Source organism: Cladosporium halotolerans (assembly GCF_011745625.1).
Source record: "Cladosporium halotolerans strain TM138-S3 chromosome Unknown Sca96, whole genome shotgun sequence".
NCBI lineage: Eukaryota > Fungi > Ascomycota > Dothideomycetes > Cladosporiales > Cladosporiaceae > Cladosporium > Cladosporium halotolerans.
The window spans coordinates 3,652-18,892 of record NW_027191546.1 but is presented as its reverse complement, the minus strand read 5'-3'; the positions used below and the strand labels follow the sequence as shown (position 1 = coordinate 18,892).

The window sequence follows — 15,241 nt, the reverse complement described above, 5'->3', positions numbered from 1 at the left end:
AGCATCGGAAAGGGTCGGTAACGTCGTCGCCTGTAGGCTGATGCCGGGGATGGCACGTGGTGTGGAATCTCGGCGCTGCGTTCCCATGCTGCACATGTGCCTTGCACTCAATACCACCTCACGCTTCTCCACAGTACTGTGGTCGGGAGGCAACGGAATGAGACTGAAAGCTGAGGCTGAAAATCCTTGTTGGTCTCGGAGGGCGCTGCAAACATAGGCTTAATCACGGGCATATTGCGGCTCACTGACACGTCACACTGCACCACCGATGACCCGGCGTTCATGTACCGAAATTGTTTGCGCACTCAACTTGAAAGATACCTCGATTGCTTCCCTCATTCCTCCAAGCCCAGCTCGGCCAAGACATTGCGTCGCACGCTCGATACCTCCGACCCACGTCGACGTCCCGCCAACGACTCCACCGGTCTTAGCATCCGCGAGCTTTGTATAGGGTTTGCTGTTGTCGCACTGAGCTGCGAAGGACGTAATGCGGCTGGCTCGACGAAAGTTAAATTTTGTCGACGATTTGCTTTCAATGGAGTGTGTTTGGATCGACTTGATAGTGTCTTCTTCGAGTCCTGAAATCGTCAGCAGAGTCCGTTTCGTAGCCCACAAAGGGCGTCTTTCTGCGAGAGCTTACTTCACGACGGCCCCCGGGGATGTCGTACAATACGCCTTTGCGAAACACTACGATTTGGATCTCCGCCTGGTGCTCCTTGGCCAAGTCCGCTTTTTTTCCGAGGGACATTCTGTACTTGTGGAATCTCTCTTTGAGCCTTCTGGCCTCCGAACACGAGCCCATAATGTGATGTAGTTTCTTTCTCTGATCGAGAGGGCTGGCAAACAAGTCGAGTAAACCAGACAGTGTCACCGCGACCTACAGAGCCCGGGAAATGTCCCTCTTTTCGCACATACACAAGCGAACGGCTTATATAGCATATCCTCAATCTCCCCCCTTTTCCCCAGAGAAGGAAGCAGGGTGAGCCAGTGTTTCATCCAGTGTTTCAGGCAGCCAGTATTTCTCGGTCGGGGTCAGTCGAACGCCGGCGCGTGACCATCTGGCCTCCAGGGTCTGACAGCACCTATAGGCTCTGCCAGCATGCTTGCAGGAACATAAGAACCGCACGGTGGGATCGCTCTCCGACCTTCTGTGCTACCGCCAAAACATGATGCAAAGTCTCTCAATACTCCCTCTGACCCTGCTGGCCTTCAGCGCCACTGCCGCGATTTTATTGCTGACAAGACTGCCTGCTCTTCGAATCGAGACGCTAGACGTGAACAATCTGTTGCAGCAACTCTCGTCTGTGGCCGGCGGTTTTGACCGAGTCCTGAGGCAACTCGGAACTTCTGGCGCCATCTCCAGATCACTGCGCTGGCTGGATGTCACTGGCTCTGCAGCGAAAGAAAACGCGCAGGCCCCGAGCTGGTCCGGTTCGCAAGATCTCCAGCACGAAGCTTCCGGCTTGGAGTGGCTTCGGCTCAGGGCGAGACGTGCGCTCGTCAAGGCTTCCTGGACTCTTCTCCGCCAACACCTCCGGACGGTCAAATTGCCGCGCTTGAACCGAGCTCTAATCGTTAACAAATCGAGATTGTCGTCTCAAACCACGACAGCCATCTTCGCAGTGAGTCTTTCTCAAACGTGTCGTCTGCAAACGAAGCTGACGTTCTGATCCCACGGGGCTGCGTGGTTGCCGGGATGCTGGTCGTGACCCTTCCAAGCCTCAGCCTTGCGCTCTCACGTCTTCTTGAGAAGTGAGAGTCAATCGCTCCAAGGTATCAGGCTATTAGATCTCATGGCAGTGTGGTGTCGATGGTGCGCGAGCTGAAAGTTGTGGTAGTTGGTTCAAGGGTATCAGCGCAGCATCTGCCTTTTGCGTGACCTGATTTGCGAGTCACAGGGCCAGTGATGACTGGCTCCGCCAAAATGTCATTGATGTTCGACTTCCGTCCTTTGAGGTACCAGACGTCGTCCTGGGTCGTGGAACCCCCGTGTGGTAGGAGGCGGTCGCCATACAGTAGTTCACCTTGTATCCTTTCGTTCCCACAGCTTTCTGCATCAAAATCATCTCTTGCGGTTCTGCAGGCATCTGCCTCCACTGCAAGCTATGCTCCGAATCCATGTGCGCGCACGCCCTTTGTTCCTAGGTTTTGGGGAGTATCATTGCCGTTCTCGTCTGCAACTTCGGCTTCGCTCGCCGCGCAAAGAATTGTTGTCGTTGTTGGCTAGGTCGGAGGTGGTTTCAAGAGACGCGCCCCGACTCGGAGCTATCGTTGCGATCGCCAGTGACTGTCGCAGCTGCTCGGGACCACTGGCGGAGACTGCCGCTGGAAGCATGGGGAGCCAGCGAGGACGGACGTGAATGCATTGTTGCGGCAGAGACTAATTTGGGGGCGACAGCCATGGCGGCGGTAATGGAGAGAAGATGTCGCGTATGCTGCGGCAGCGCGTCGGTGCTGTTGGTGCAATGCTATGCGCGCGTGAGAGCAGGTGGCCGCGTGGTGCAGGGCGAGTGAGTTCAGTATGCGTGCCTCCTGCCATTGCGAGTAGTGGCTTGCACGCGATACGGACTGCTGCGGCGGGCTGGTCTGATGGCGCCGCCGTCGGTCCGCGCTTTTGCTCCCGAGCAAATCGGTGGCTCGCGTTGATAGATCAACAACAGCCGCTGCTTGACGCTCCCATTCGTGACCAGCTGGATTGTGGGGCTGATCCCGCCCGCATTCAGGGCGGGACCGGTTTTGAAGCCCGTGACCGCTTCCTACAGTACAGCACTAACCACGCATTGGTCCTGGCACCTTGCAGATGATCTACAGGCGTTCCGAGGGGCACATACTGCTGAGCGGCATGACATGCTTTAAAATTCCTTGCCATTTTCATTTCCCCATGTCAAGCAGGGAAGTGTCATAAAAGACCGCGGCCTCGACCGGCCGATGAGGTAACGCCCTGCGCGAGATAAATTTAGATTTGCTTCTGGAGGCACCGGCACGAGGTGCAATTCGTGGACAAGTTTGGACGGACTCCCCTGAGTCGCGCAGTGCAAACCTGGGAACGCTGCAGTCACCGTGCGGCTCGTAAAGCATCTGAGAGATGGCAATGGTGCCTTGATCGCCGCCGGACAGCAGGGCCGCCTTGAAATTCAGACTGCTCTCCCGAAGCTCAGCAAAGACAGCGCAAACTGGAAACACATCAACCTCCGCAAACTTCTGCACCAAGCCGCCGATGTAGGGTGTGATGACACGATTAGGCAGTGACTTCACCTGCAAGCAGTCTAGTCCAGTGTGCAAGATAGTGATGTGAGGACACGGCTCTCGATATTGCATCCTTCCTTTTCCTTTGCAGCTCTCCCTTTGCAATACTGTAACCTTACATTATCGGATCAATCTGGAGGCTTCCGCGTTTAAGCGGAGTCACATGGCGCGTGACAACGCCGCCACTTCAGCTGTCCCCAGCCAGTGAAGAAAGAGCAGACAAGGGGAGGGGCCTCAAAGATGTTGGCTCGGGGGTAACAACGGAAGAGAACGTCTCTGCCCGGAAGCCGTGCCACGAAGTCTTGTTGGACCGACGGCGCTTTTATAACAATGGTTGTGTATCTAAATGGAGGCTACTGTACAGCATCACCTTGGCCCTGTTGTTCATATCCAATCGAATCCGTGCAGCGGGCCCTCACCCTTTTGCTCAATCAAAGTCGCCCAAAGTCGAAAGATCCGCAACTCGCTGCTACCTGAGCTATACGGCGCCATGGATGATCTTGATCTCCGCATGGAAGACCTCCCGATGGAGGATTACGCTCCAAACAAGTTGCAGTCGCCGATGCGAGAGCACAAGAAGCTTCGGCGGTCGCAGAGCCTCACAATGTACATGGATTTGGACGACCCGTCTGATCTCGAAGGAGACTCGCTGAGGCGGGACACTCGTCTCAAGTCGGGATGCCTCATCCTTTGTTGTGCCCAATGCCTGAGCGCTGTACTCATCGAGTACAGCAACGGAACCATACCTGGCCTGCCCAGGCCGTCGAAGACTTCTCGGAACCATAACGGTGTGGCACTCACGGACTGTAAGAAATGCTTCTGGCGCACACGGAAAGGATTGGAAGGGCGCGCTCAAGACAATCGAGGGCACTTCCGCATGTCTCGGACGGCATCGATGTGCCCTGGCTTGTGGGATACGTCAGATTTGATCGGGGCAGCGAATCTGGTGTTGGGAGAAGCGGTCGGCATCATGCTGGTAGATAGGGTATGTCTGCACCTGAATTGGGATCGCGTCTCGAGAGCTTTCGCCGGCAGAGACAGAGTTGCGAGTCTGGATGTCTCACAGGCGGCGACCCGTGACGTGAGCAAAATCGTCCTGCCGTATCTTACTGGTAATTGGGTGTGAGCGTGGTAGATTCAGCCGCCATGTTCGATTGGACTGGTGTTCCTGCATCTCGATAGCGATTGTAGAAAAGACTGACTTACTCTTGTATGATGAATACTGTAAATTACGTTCAAATATTGCTAGGTGGTCAGAAACGAGCGTCGCGTCTGCCAATCTAAATTACATATCTGGCGATGTGCGGGTGTGTTTGCTACCGTCATAGCGCTAATTACTTACTGCACAAGTCGACGACACTACGATATGCACGAGGTGAGTTTACAGTAGGATTTATCCTCCAGAGGTCTTGGCGATCCTGCCGCTCACATGTTTCCTGCGATGGTCAATGGTACAATTAAGTCGCAGTCATAACAGCAGGGGCGTGAAGCCACTCGTTGCCTACCCCAACCCTAACCCTAACAACGCACGTTGCAGGGTGGGGGTTGACCTGGAAAGTGCTTCTGCACGCGATGCGTGCCGAAAGCGTACGCACCGTGACTTGACAGCCACGAAGCACAACCGTCGGCAGTCAAGAGGGTTGGGAAGCAACAGCGACAGCCGTAAGAACATACAGTAGGTCTTGCAAATCTGGACGTCGCCACTGCCTCGAATCGGAACAGTGGCTTGCGTCTGATTACTAAGGTAACGTTACTCAGCAAGTGGATTGTCTCCGAACGCAGCCGCTGGTGCAACATGCAGTTGAGTGAATTGCAGCACACGCAATGTGAACGGGGCGTCGGGGTATCAGATCAGGAGTTTCGATGGTCGACCTCGGTGCGTGAGCGGCAGCGACATATTGGCAGGAAAGTGGTGGTCGACGACAACAAGTGAAGAACAGCAAGAGGACGCGACACAGCCACAGCGCGCGCAATCAAGAAAGCGGAAAAAGTCTACTGTAATCTAGGCCTCTGTTAGGTTGGCTCGAGTCGACACGTGAAGATGCTGGACAAGGCGTTGAGATCCGTGATGGCCACGCTGATGGTGATGATAATGAACTTTATTCCGTGACGGCCACGCTAGGTCACCGTGCCATTCCACACTTGGACCCCAGGCCTACTCTTCGCTTAGCGCCAATGCGTTCGGACCTTGACGACATCAAGGTCTTGGTGCCTCACATGATTACGGTACACTTGGGACTTTCTCGTAGTCCCAAATGCGCGGTCCGCTCCGAGCATCTGCGGCGACCTTTTGCGAGAGAAGAGCTGCCGGGCCGCGCGCTGGTGGGTGCTTAACGGCAACTGATGAGGTCACGCAAATGTGGCAGGGAACGACCGAGACCAGGTTGAGCTTCCTCGAATTGAGCTCCGGATTTTTTGGATGGAGTGAAACGTCTACGCCATATGACTTAGAAAGGCGTAGATACCTCAGACCAAGCAAGTGCAAACCCTGAAGAATTTTGCTGCGCGCGTGCGAAAAGAGTGTCTGGCATTTGCTGATGAGGAGCGAGCAAGCCAGCGCGGAGAGCCAAGCACAGCCCCCGACGCGGACTGCCAAAGCAGAGGGACTGTTGCGTCAGAAGGGACCGCCTAGGCTGTCTCGTTTGTTGTCTCATGTATCACAGTATCTGACGATGTGCTGAAGCGTTCACCCGCCGTCGATGTCGCGTGTGCTGATTTGTAGTGCCTGACAGAGCACTTTGGTATTCGCCATGAGCTGCACTGCATACACCGCTGATGTCGACGGTCGAACGTGTTTTCACGGTCATGACGCCACAAGCGCAGTGCGCCCAGTGTATTACCACAACCCTAACCCTAACAGCCCACATTCCAGAATGAGAGTCGACATGGAAAGTGCTTCGGCACAAGCTGGCCACGGCGACGACGCTCAGACGACTAACGTCACTTTCCTGATGATTCCATGGTGACGACGATAACACCAGGTCTGTATGGGTATGCGTGCAGCTCACCAGACGTGACCGAAGCTGAAATACAAGGACTTGCTGGGCAGCTGCGGCTATGTAACGACTGGACTGCTCGCCGGACGGCTGCACCACAGGTGTTGGACGATTGCCAAGATTCAAGCAGAAGCCCACTCGTATGGCAAGGCTGCGTGCAAAAGCCTCGCTAAGCTTCGACTATGAGTTTATGCAGAAGTGATTACTGTACTTGAACTTACTGTAATGGACCAACTCAGGAGTGGGTCTTCGTCTGGATCACCAGTAGCGCGTGAGGAACAAGCTCGGCTCATCTTCGTCTCGTCCTGCGGCTGGCGTATTTTCGGGAGGTGTCGGCCCGAACCCTGACCAAAGCGGCCACGCGCCGAGCTTGATCCATGATGCTCGAGCCTGGTCACGGCTAAGCGTCGCATCATCGACGGCAGCGCGAGCGTCAGTTGACCTCCCACTGCGCAACACCGTGACACTCATTCATGCGCAGGCGTGTCGCACTCTCGATGGCTTCACAGCTCTACACCTTGCAAGTGCAGTACAAGCGTGGGACTCTTCCCTTCGCTTGGCAGTGCGGTGTTTGAGAGCGTCCATCCGCCGTCCATCACGTCCATCGATTGCCGCTGCGGTGTTGTGCTGCGACAGGCTCGCGATGCTCACCTCAGCTCAACCAGCGCAACCTCCCACAGCCGTGCGATGGGCGCCTAGCGCCTACGCGAGAGATCATCGTCCAAAATGAGGACGAACAACCTAACGATGCAACTGTGCGGTTTTCGACTCCGGCCTTGACAGATAGGCAAAGGCACCGATATATTGAAGCGCCGCACCAAGAGATGGGACATCACTCTCGTGGCAGGAGTTGAGAAGGGACAAGGTTCCAAGAAGCTGCTGAAGCGCCACGGCCCGATCAAGACTTCCAGAGAGTATCGGTCTGCCTCTTCTTCCAACAACTAAGCGGACGATTGCGTAATGCTGTCCAGAACGTGCCGTCGGCCGGGGACAATGCTTGCCGCATCGTCGCTATCGTGGGTCGCTGGCGTCTCGTGTTCTCGGCTGTTCGCTATGGCTGAAGAATCGACTGGCTCACGCTCGACGAGGCTGCACCTCGGAAATCCGCCGTGTGTTTTCGTTTGTATGGCCGAGGCGTCAGTATCGTGAAGGCTCCATCTGTGGCAAGAGCGGCTGAGATTTGCAAGGCAGCGGGGCCCAGGGGACGCTTTGAGCCGGGCGGTCTGGCGGTCGTGGGCGTCGCTTCGACCGCCTCGTCTTGCCCCAAAGGCGGCCAAGCCAGCGCGGCTTCCCACAACAATACTGCAGGCTGCCTGACGCTCCTGTGCGTGACGAGAAGCTGGCCTGAGTAGGGACAACACATCCGAAGCAGCCGGGATGTATTACCATTCGCGCCTCGATATCTCGGGGGGCGTCGAGAAGATATTGGACCGCCGCTGCGGAAGACGAGATATCGGGAACATGTGGACGGAGCCGCGGCACAATTCAGTACTGTAAGACACCGAGTTGTCTCGAGTTAGTGATACATGTTTACGGATGTCGGCCTGCCTCTCTCTCCAGCAGCCCGAGCAAGAGGACCTTCGCGACCAGCACCGCGGACAACAAGTGCATTCGACGTCGGGATGGGCACCGGTCTTCAGGCGTACCACACGGTCAGCCATGTCATTCGGATCTCGCAGCTGGACCTTGCGATTTTCAAGCGAATGAGCACAGTTTGCACTGCATCACCTCACTTGGATGACCGGGGACGGTGCACAGACCATCAATCCGGATTGATGGTCCGTGCATGAGTCGCCATTGCTCACGCCTCGCAAAGGCCTCGCTCGAACGCCAGCAGCCACGCTGTCCCGAATGTGCTACCTTGTGCGATGCGATCGATCCATGTCGGATCACTCGCGTCGTCGCTCTGCCAAGATGCGCTGCCGCCACCCGTCCACCATCCTCGCAGTATCCACAAAAACGCCAACACCAACATGCTCTTCCTCTGCTCGGACCTGACCGAAATGCCGCATGTGGAGTTCACCGAGCCTGATTTCGTCCAGGTACTTCCTGCTGGCAATGCTGAGCCGCCATGATGAGTAAGACAGCCACGCTTGCCACTTCAATGGGCACGCCGGCGGGCGGTGAAGGCTGCACCGTGGCTGGGGCTGGGGACTTTCACCCGTGCCGCAATCTGCCAGGGCAAAAGCCTCTCGCGGACCCAGGCACGCGAGAATCTCGAATCTGGAGGCCTGTCAATAGTCGTTCACGTGAATTTGTGGTGGATTACCAACGCCCACGTCAGAACTTCTGCGTATCGGGCCATGGCGCCAGTTCTGGTGATCACCCACTCGCTGAGGTCGTGTTGATAGATGTAGACATATATGTCTGCGAACAAGCACCCGCGTGCTCCAATCCGATACTCCGCCAAATCGTGGTGCGATTGGGGAACGGCTTCCGTGTCGACCTCCAACGTCACTATGGACTGGCGAGTCACTTTCGTGCTCGGCTTGAGGTTGAGTGCGTTTCCCGGCCCGATCAGCCGGAGCCAGATTGAGGCTGTCCCGTTGACCTCGGTAGGGAGCACGAGATCCTGTCCACTTCGGTGGTTCAGACTGCACGTCCGATGTCATCCCACAGCGGGGCGAAGATGAAACCGCTGGGCCCTGTGGTCGTGCAATCCGGTCGTCGTCGGGTGTCGGTCGCTTTCTGCATGGTGGCTTCTCGAGTCTGTCGGGTGTCTTCCCATCTTGATTCGAGATGTCGATGCCTGGCCGCATTTGCTGGAAGCTTGAGGCTGAGCGCAGACGATGTGGTGTGGGTTGGAGAAAGGGTAGCAGTGGTTTGGAGAAACGCGTGAATAGCCCCCTTTTCCAAGGCAGACCTGAGGACTCGACAACAGACAACCGAAGCACTGGCTGCAATTTCGGTTGCAACCCCTGAGGTGACTTGCCAATCGTCGAAAATGGCGCGACACGCTGCCTGGGCAAAGAATGACTCGTGGCAGTGAACTGATTGCCACGGTGGATCAGTTCTTCGTCAGAAGGAGGCACACTAGCTGCGAGATATCGTATCCTTCGCGTATGTTGAGGCAAGGCCGGTATTAGGGCGCAGGCGCGTCCGAAGCGTCTCATGCATGAGGGATGAGGAAGTCCAGGCAGCAACAGTCGTTAGGCTCGGGGAGGGCTTACATGGAGGGCTTACAAAAAGCACGACGGTCTACATGGTCGGCTTCCAAAGACACGCAAGTTTGCATACATCATTTCTACATCTATTCCATCCACGTCTGCGCTTCTCGGGTATACACTTCTTTGAACATTCTCGACCATTGCCCAGCCGGAGCACGATTCCTCGGTGGATGCTGAGTTCTCCGTCAAAGCTTTTGTTTGTGGTGCGACCACAATCTGCGTTACAGCATGGCCGAACGCCTGCTTCAACAGAGGGCCTGTGGAAGTTGAAATGAAATGCCCCGGCTGGGGTACCTACGAGATTTCGGCGAAACTGGCGCCTATACCATTCAACGCGCGAGCTCGAGTCTCGCAGAGCCCTCGTGCCGGCAAAAGTTCAGCTTCCGCTCAGGCATGCTCCGCCCCATCAAGGTGTCCCGATCAGCGTGATGGCACTACAGGAGCTTTCGAGACGTTTCCGACAGGCAAAACCCAGTTCCCGGAAGGCTCTGCATGGTGCAGCGATGGCCGTGCCGTCGTGCGTCAAGGAAGTCAAACACCATCAACTATACCCGACTCTTTCTGCTCTCAAGTTCCTCAGAAACGAGAGCGTTCCGGGCGCCAGAGCGCTGACCAGAATACGAGCGAGCGCAGACCTGCGCGCAAGTCCCCACGCGTCAGCCAAAGGCAGAAGACGGCAAGAGCTATGCACGAAGAGAGTCCTTAAATTTGCAGCGCGCCTCCTCGGTGCGCAGTTGCCAGAGGTGATGTAGTGGGCGCTCGTCTCCTTTCTTTGCAGTGGCGACACTTCTGATCAAAGGGCCGCACGTTCGCGCATATAGCATGGGCTTCAATACTTGCAGAAACCACCCGATATTGTTTCAGCCGTCGCGCACTTGAGTCCATACTCTCTCCTTCAATTGTCCCAGTACGACAATGGCCGATCGATCGATACAGTCAGGGGGCTGTTCAAGAAAGAATTTGATCAAGATATCAAGCGCCTTTCCTGCCTCCAAGCTTGTGGGACAAGTTCCAGATGGCACAATGCTTGATATTTCCTGGCCGTGGCCACGCGATGGTGTTGTGTTGGCTCTTTGTATGCCGCAGTGAGCCTTTGCTGATGCGATCCTTCTGATCCCCGAGGTTCTACTTGCCTATTCTTTCGCCTGCCCTGGCTAGACGTCTTCCTTAACGCAGAGACTGCAGATGGCTGCAGCGGCCGAACACCTCCAGCCACGACGGGATGAGTGAAGGGCCCTGACGAGGCTGGAATAGTCTGATCCGGCTTCTTGAAGAGCTTTGAAGGATCGACGCACAGGGGAATTTCGGAAACGTAAGGGTGCCGATGCACCACACCTCCATGTTTGGACATTCTGGGTTGCGACGAGTGGCTTTGCCTGCAGAGAAAGTGGAGCGCGGGTTCGTGCCGGACGTATCAGGGGGGTTTTGTCGTCGAAAAAGGAAAGCAGCGTGGTGGCGACGGCGAGTGCGGGGTGGGCAAGGCAGTACGCTCGAAGAACGTCTCCCATAGACCTGCAGGAGATGAATGAGGACAACTGCATGGCGGAGAGGTCATTCAGCGCGCAGGGCCGCCTGGTTATTGGAGATCGAGAGGACTGCACGGACAACGCGACCGTATCGGCGAGGAGCCAGCGCTTAGCTCAAGTAGGAATGGCATCGACACCGCCGCGACATTTGCTCGTGTCGCGCTAGGCCTGAAGGCGTCCTATCTCTAGCGAAGGTACCAAGCCGGTGGCCGGGCAGGCGGGAGGCCGAGCGTTCAGATGTTGAAGTGAGCTAAGTTTGACCCTGGCAGCGTTACTGACGGGGGCATCACACCGCAAATGGTGGTGAGCCGGGAGAAATAAGGGCCAGGTTCAAGCCTGAGCGAATCACCGTCAAGACTTCTATCAGGCGGTTGAGGTCTGAGCAGGTTGCCGTCATGACCCTTCTTAAGCGAGACGGTCTTACGCAAGCTTATTGAACGACACGACGGAGGAACACTTCAAATGTGACTAGCCATAGCCTGCCGAAATTGACACCGTCGCTGGCTGTGTGCAGTGGGGTTTCCGGATCTTCGGACATGGGCTTCGGGAGGCCATTTTGTGTGACGGACGGGCCAGGGCCCAGAGACTTGCGTCTTGCCGCTCCGGTCGGTCAACGAGCTCAATCGAAGATTCTCAGACGGTGCGGGAAACGACGCCCCTGACATCAATACCATCTTGACGTAGGCCGACATGGGGAAAGCTGCTCGCCATAAGCTTCATCACCTCCACTATCTACAGCGTTACATCCGCAAAAACAGTCTCCTCCGAACCAACCTCCAGTCACTCAACGAAGATCCATCGCACTGGTCCTCCCATGCCGCTCAATCCACCAATCCACAACGACTGCCGTTGCATAATCTGAAGTCTGACATCTCCGCAATTTAAAGGATCTTTGCCAGCTTGGGAAACAGCGCTTTCAGTAACGCCACCGAAGCGGGTGCTGAGACGGTCCGATCATCCGACGTAGCTGTGTTCCACTGCGACGAAACCGTCGTCACAGGACCATCGAAAATGTACTTTGCGCGCCTGAAGTAGAAGACCAGCATGGTGACCGTAACGAAGCCATACATCACCACCGACCAATTCATGTCCGCTGGCTCGGGTTTTGGAGTGGTGGGGAAGAACATCATCACTGTTCGAGGACGGTCAGCTGTGCGATCGGCGTCTCGATCGTGGGCACACGCACCCAGTACCACGCATAGGAAGATCAACGCGACCGCATTGCACATGAATCCGAGTACCGGCCCTACCGAGAAGTCAGTCCATCGCGTGGTTGTGTTTCACAAGCGTAGCTTACCCAGATCAAAGCGCGAAGGAGGCAGTGTCGCCCTTCGGATCCTGGCGGACAGCATGGCTACGACAGTCAGCAGATAGGAAGAGATCAAGCCCGTGAGGCTCAACGAAGTCAGCGTGGTCAGGGCAACGGCGGAAAATGTGTTGAAGAGCGACAGGACGCAAGTGAGCAACAGTGTGAACACGGTCGATCGCATCGGCGTATTCTTTGTTGGCGAGACCCAGGAGAAGTACTGGTGGAAGGGAACGCCCTTGTCCCGCGCAAAAGACCTTGAGCCTGTCAGTGCGGTGCGATCGTGCACCCTCGGTCTACGTACCACAACTGTCTGCTTGCAGTCGTCACGTTGTTCGTGAGGCAACAGACGAACAAGAGGCCGAGCAGACACGTCAAAACAACTGTGGCACTCACGCTTCCCGTCGTGCGCAGCAGCAGCTCCACGACGGGTACACCGGTGCGCGTGTTGCGGATCGCGTCGATGTCAGGGCCCAAGACGCACATCGCCGTCTATGGTGAAGCGTTAGCGATGCGTGGCCGGAGCAACTCTCAACCTCGCCGTCGCCGTCTCCCCTCGACTCACCACAATTGAGGCCAAGCCGAAGCTGTAGTTGGCCAGTGCCGTGGCGACCATCGCCCTGCGTGTCGAGGGATCAGCTCGATCCTGTTCAAGTTTGCTCGACGTCGCGAAGACAAACCTCGGTACCACGCGTGCGGCGTCCAGCGTCTCTTCACTTAAGTGAGCTTGCGAGTCCGACCCGATGAGGGTAATGACCGGAGCAAGTATACCGACCATGCAGGAGACCGAATCGTTCTGCCAACCATTGCTGGAGAATGTTGTAAAGACCGCTTCGCCTCCTCGGTCGCCCATTACCCAGAAGACGGCGATCTGCGGGCGAATCAGTAAGCAAGCATATATGATCTGGGGTGGCGAACGGCGCACCATTGCGATGAAGACGAAAACATAGAGTGGAATCGCAAAACCTTCCAGAATGGGAAGCTTCTTGTATGCAAAGACGTTGATGAAAGTCGCCAGGCACGTGAGGCCAATCGTGATTAGGGTGCCGATCCATCCTTTGATCATAAAGTCCAGTGAGCTCTGTGAACCACGCCATAGTCAGGGTCGGAGTAGGAAATACCGTACCTTTGGACGCGAACCACGGATTGTACAGCACGATCACGGCTTGAAAAAGCTGGGCCGCCGCCAGTGCCGTGCCTACTAGGGAAGTCTGCCAGCCGAGCAGCGCATACCATCCTTCACGTTCACTGTCAGCTACCAACGACTCCACTCGACTATGAGTCTGTGAGCATCTCTTCGGGCCACTCACCTGCCATGTAGCTCATGAACTTCTGGAATCTGCGACGCACATATCAGTAACGGGGCACTGGGACGGAGGAACGTTTGGGAAGGTGACTTTGGCGCCGCGAACTCGGAGACCCAGTCTGTCTTCTCGTCAGCTCGGCTGTCTTCTCTTGACGAACCACCTAGTTGCTCACGATACTGTCCGCCAGCCGTCGGAGCCATGCTGGCCATCTCTGCCATGGACTGTGTCAAGTGTCAGCTGAACGATGTCTCTGAGCACCTCGACCGCTGGACTGACCAAAACCACGAAGAGCATGAGAACTGCCACGATGACAAACATCCAGATGGCACCCGCGGTGCCTCCGTTCGTCAGAGAGAAGACCATGCTCATGAAGGCCCACGGTGATGTGTTTCCCACTACGATGAAAGAATATAAGCATGTGGGCAGACCACTGCGTGAATTCCGCTTTTGGAGCTCTCACAGATCAAGGCAAACGCAAACAGGTGAAAGCCCTTGAAGCATCTCTACCACATATCAGCCCCATTGTTACTCGTGTCCAAGTGTCGTGTCATAACCAACCTTCAGTTCTGAGCTCTTTCCAATACGGCGCATATCCATCCGGTCTCGCTCGTTGCGTGCTTTCTCGTGGTCGTTTCCAGTCGCGGACGCCGTCCTTGGGTTGCTCGTGAGCCCACCTGCCTCCACTGCTGGTCCCATCTCGAAGGCACCGGTCCGTTCATCCAGCTGGCTCTGTCCACCGCAGGTGCCCATGAGGAAGCCCATGTCGACCGTTCACTCTCGCCGATGGTGCAAAGACACAAGACTGAGATCGTGCCCGTTGTCGAATCGAGCGGCTTGGGGCAAAGCCGCTTTAAGAGACGCCGGACGCAGCAATCTGCACGCTCGCGCCTCCTGACATGGGTCGTCGAGAGCGGCTGGTGCGCTTGAGCGTGCGCACATAATGCACTCTGAATCATGTCCCGGTTACCTCGCTTGCAAGTCCCCCTGTCATGGAAATGGGACTTGACCGTGAAAGAGATTACACTGGGTTGTGGCTGAGGGCTCGGGGGCGGATTAAATGCGAGAGGGAGCGAACATATACTGTACGGCCAAGCGATCTGAATTTCCGCAGCATGGACGAATGCTCGATTCTTATTTGCAGGTCTTGTGGTTCGCTCCCGCATCAATCCCGGAGCAGAGTGAGCTTGTATACAGTTACATGAGCAGAACGAGGTGGCCGACGCAAGTGCCCTTAGTCTCAAAACTGTCTCCAAATCTGAACCTCCGAGCCATAAGATGACTGCCTACGTAGTGAGACTGTCGTGCCGCTGGCGCTTGGAGGGCCGCCCTCGCCAAGCTCAATATCGATCACACGTGGATCCTTCCCTATCGCATCAGCACCTAGGTGCACACCGCCTGCCGCGTCCGCCCCTACCCCCTCTCCGTGCCTGGACGCTAGTGAGCTCAGCAGGTAGCTGCTCCCCCTCTCGCTCCTGCTATGGGCCGTCGTCAGCAAATGGGCCGTTCCCAGCTCTTTGAGCACGTGCAACAAGACAGGCACGCTGGCCGTGAAGGTGGCGACGGAATTCAGCCACGCCTCCCATTCTAGTGTCGGTGCCAGACCTCTGGTAGGTCTGCCATGATGGAGATATTGCTCGTAAGCAACGTATCGGCCGACTCCACAGCCTGCAACCCTGTTCCTTGTGAGCTCCTT

The 15,241-nt window shown here is 56.2% G+C and overlaps 2 protein-coding genes across 2 annotated transcripts; one reads left to right on the top strand and one right to left on the bottom strand.

The window, feature by feature from the left end:
• Nucleotides 1–3,592: 3,592 nt before the first annotated feature.
• Nucleotides 3,593–4,372, top strand: WHR41_09377 (uncharacterized protein; the record flags this gene model as incomplete). The annotated part of the gene is made up of 1 exon (XM_069377980.1): nt 3,593–4,372. One exon carries the CDS (start codon nt 3,593–3,595, stop codon nt 4,370–4,372), a length of 780 nt encoding a protein of 259 aa, XP_069225045.1.
• Nucleotides 4,373–11,816: 7,444 nt separating this feature from the next.
• WHR41_09376 (uncharacterized protein) lies at nt 11,817–14,310 on the bottom strand (the record flags this gene model as incomplete). Its single annotated transcript, XM_069377979.1, has 13 exons — nt 11,817–12,067; nt 12,122–12,181; nt 12,233–12,498; nt 12,546–12,733; nt 12,807–12,861; nt 12,922–13,112; nt 13,167–13,297; nt 13,368–13,478; nt 13,552–13,580; nt 13,639–13,769; nt 13,825–13,943; nt 14,009–14,051; nt 14,107–14,310. The coding sequence occupies 13 exons, from the start codon at nt 14,308–14,310 to the stop codon at nt 11,817–11,819; spliced, it is 1,779 nt and encodes a 592-aa protein (XP_069225046.1).
• Nucleotides 14,311–15,241: the final 931 nt, after the last annotated feature.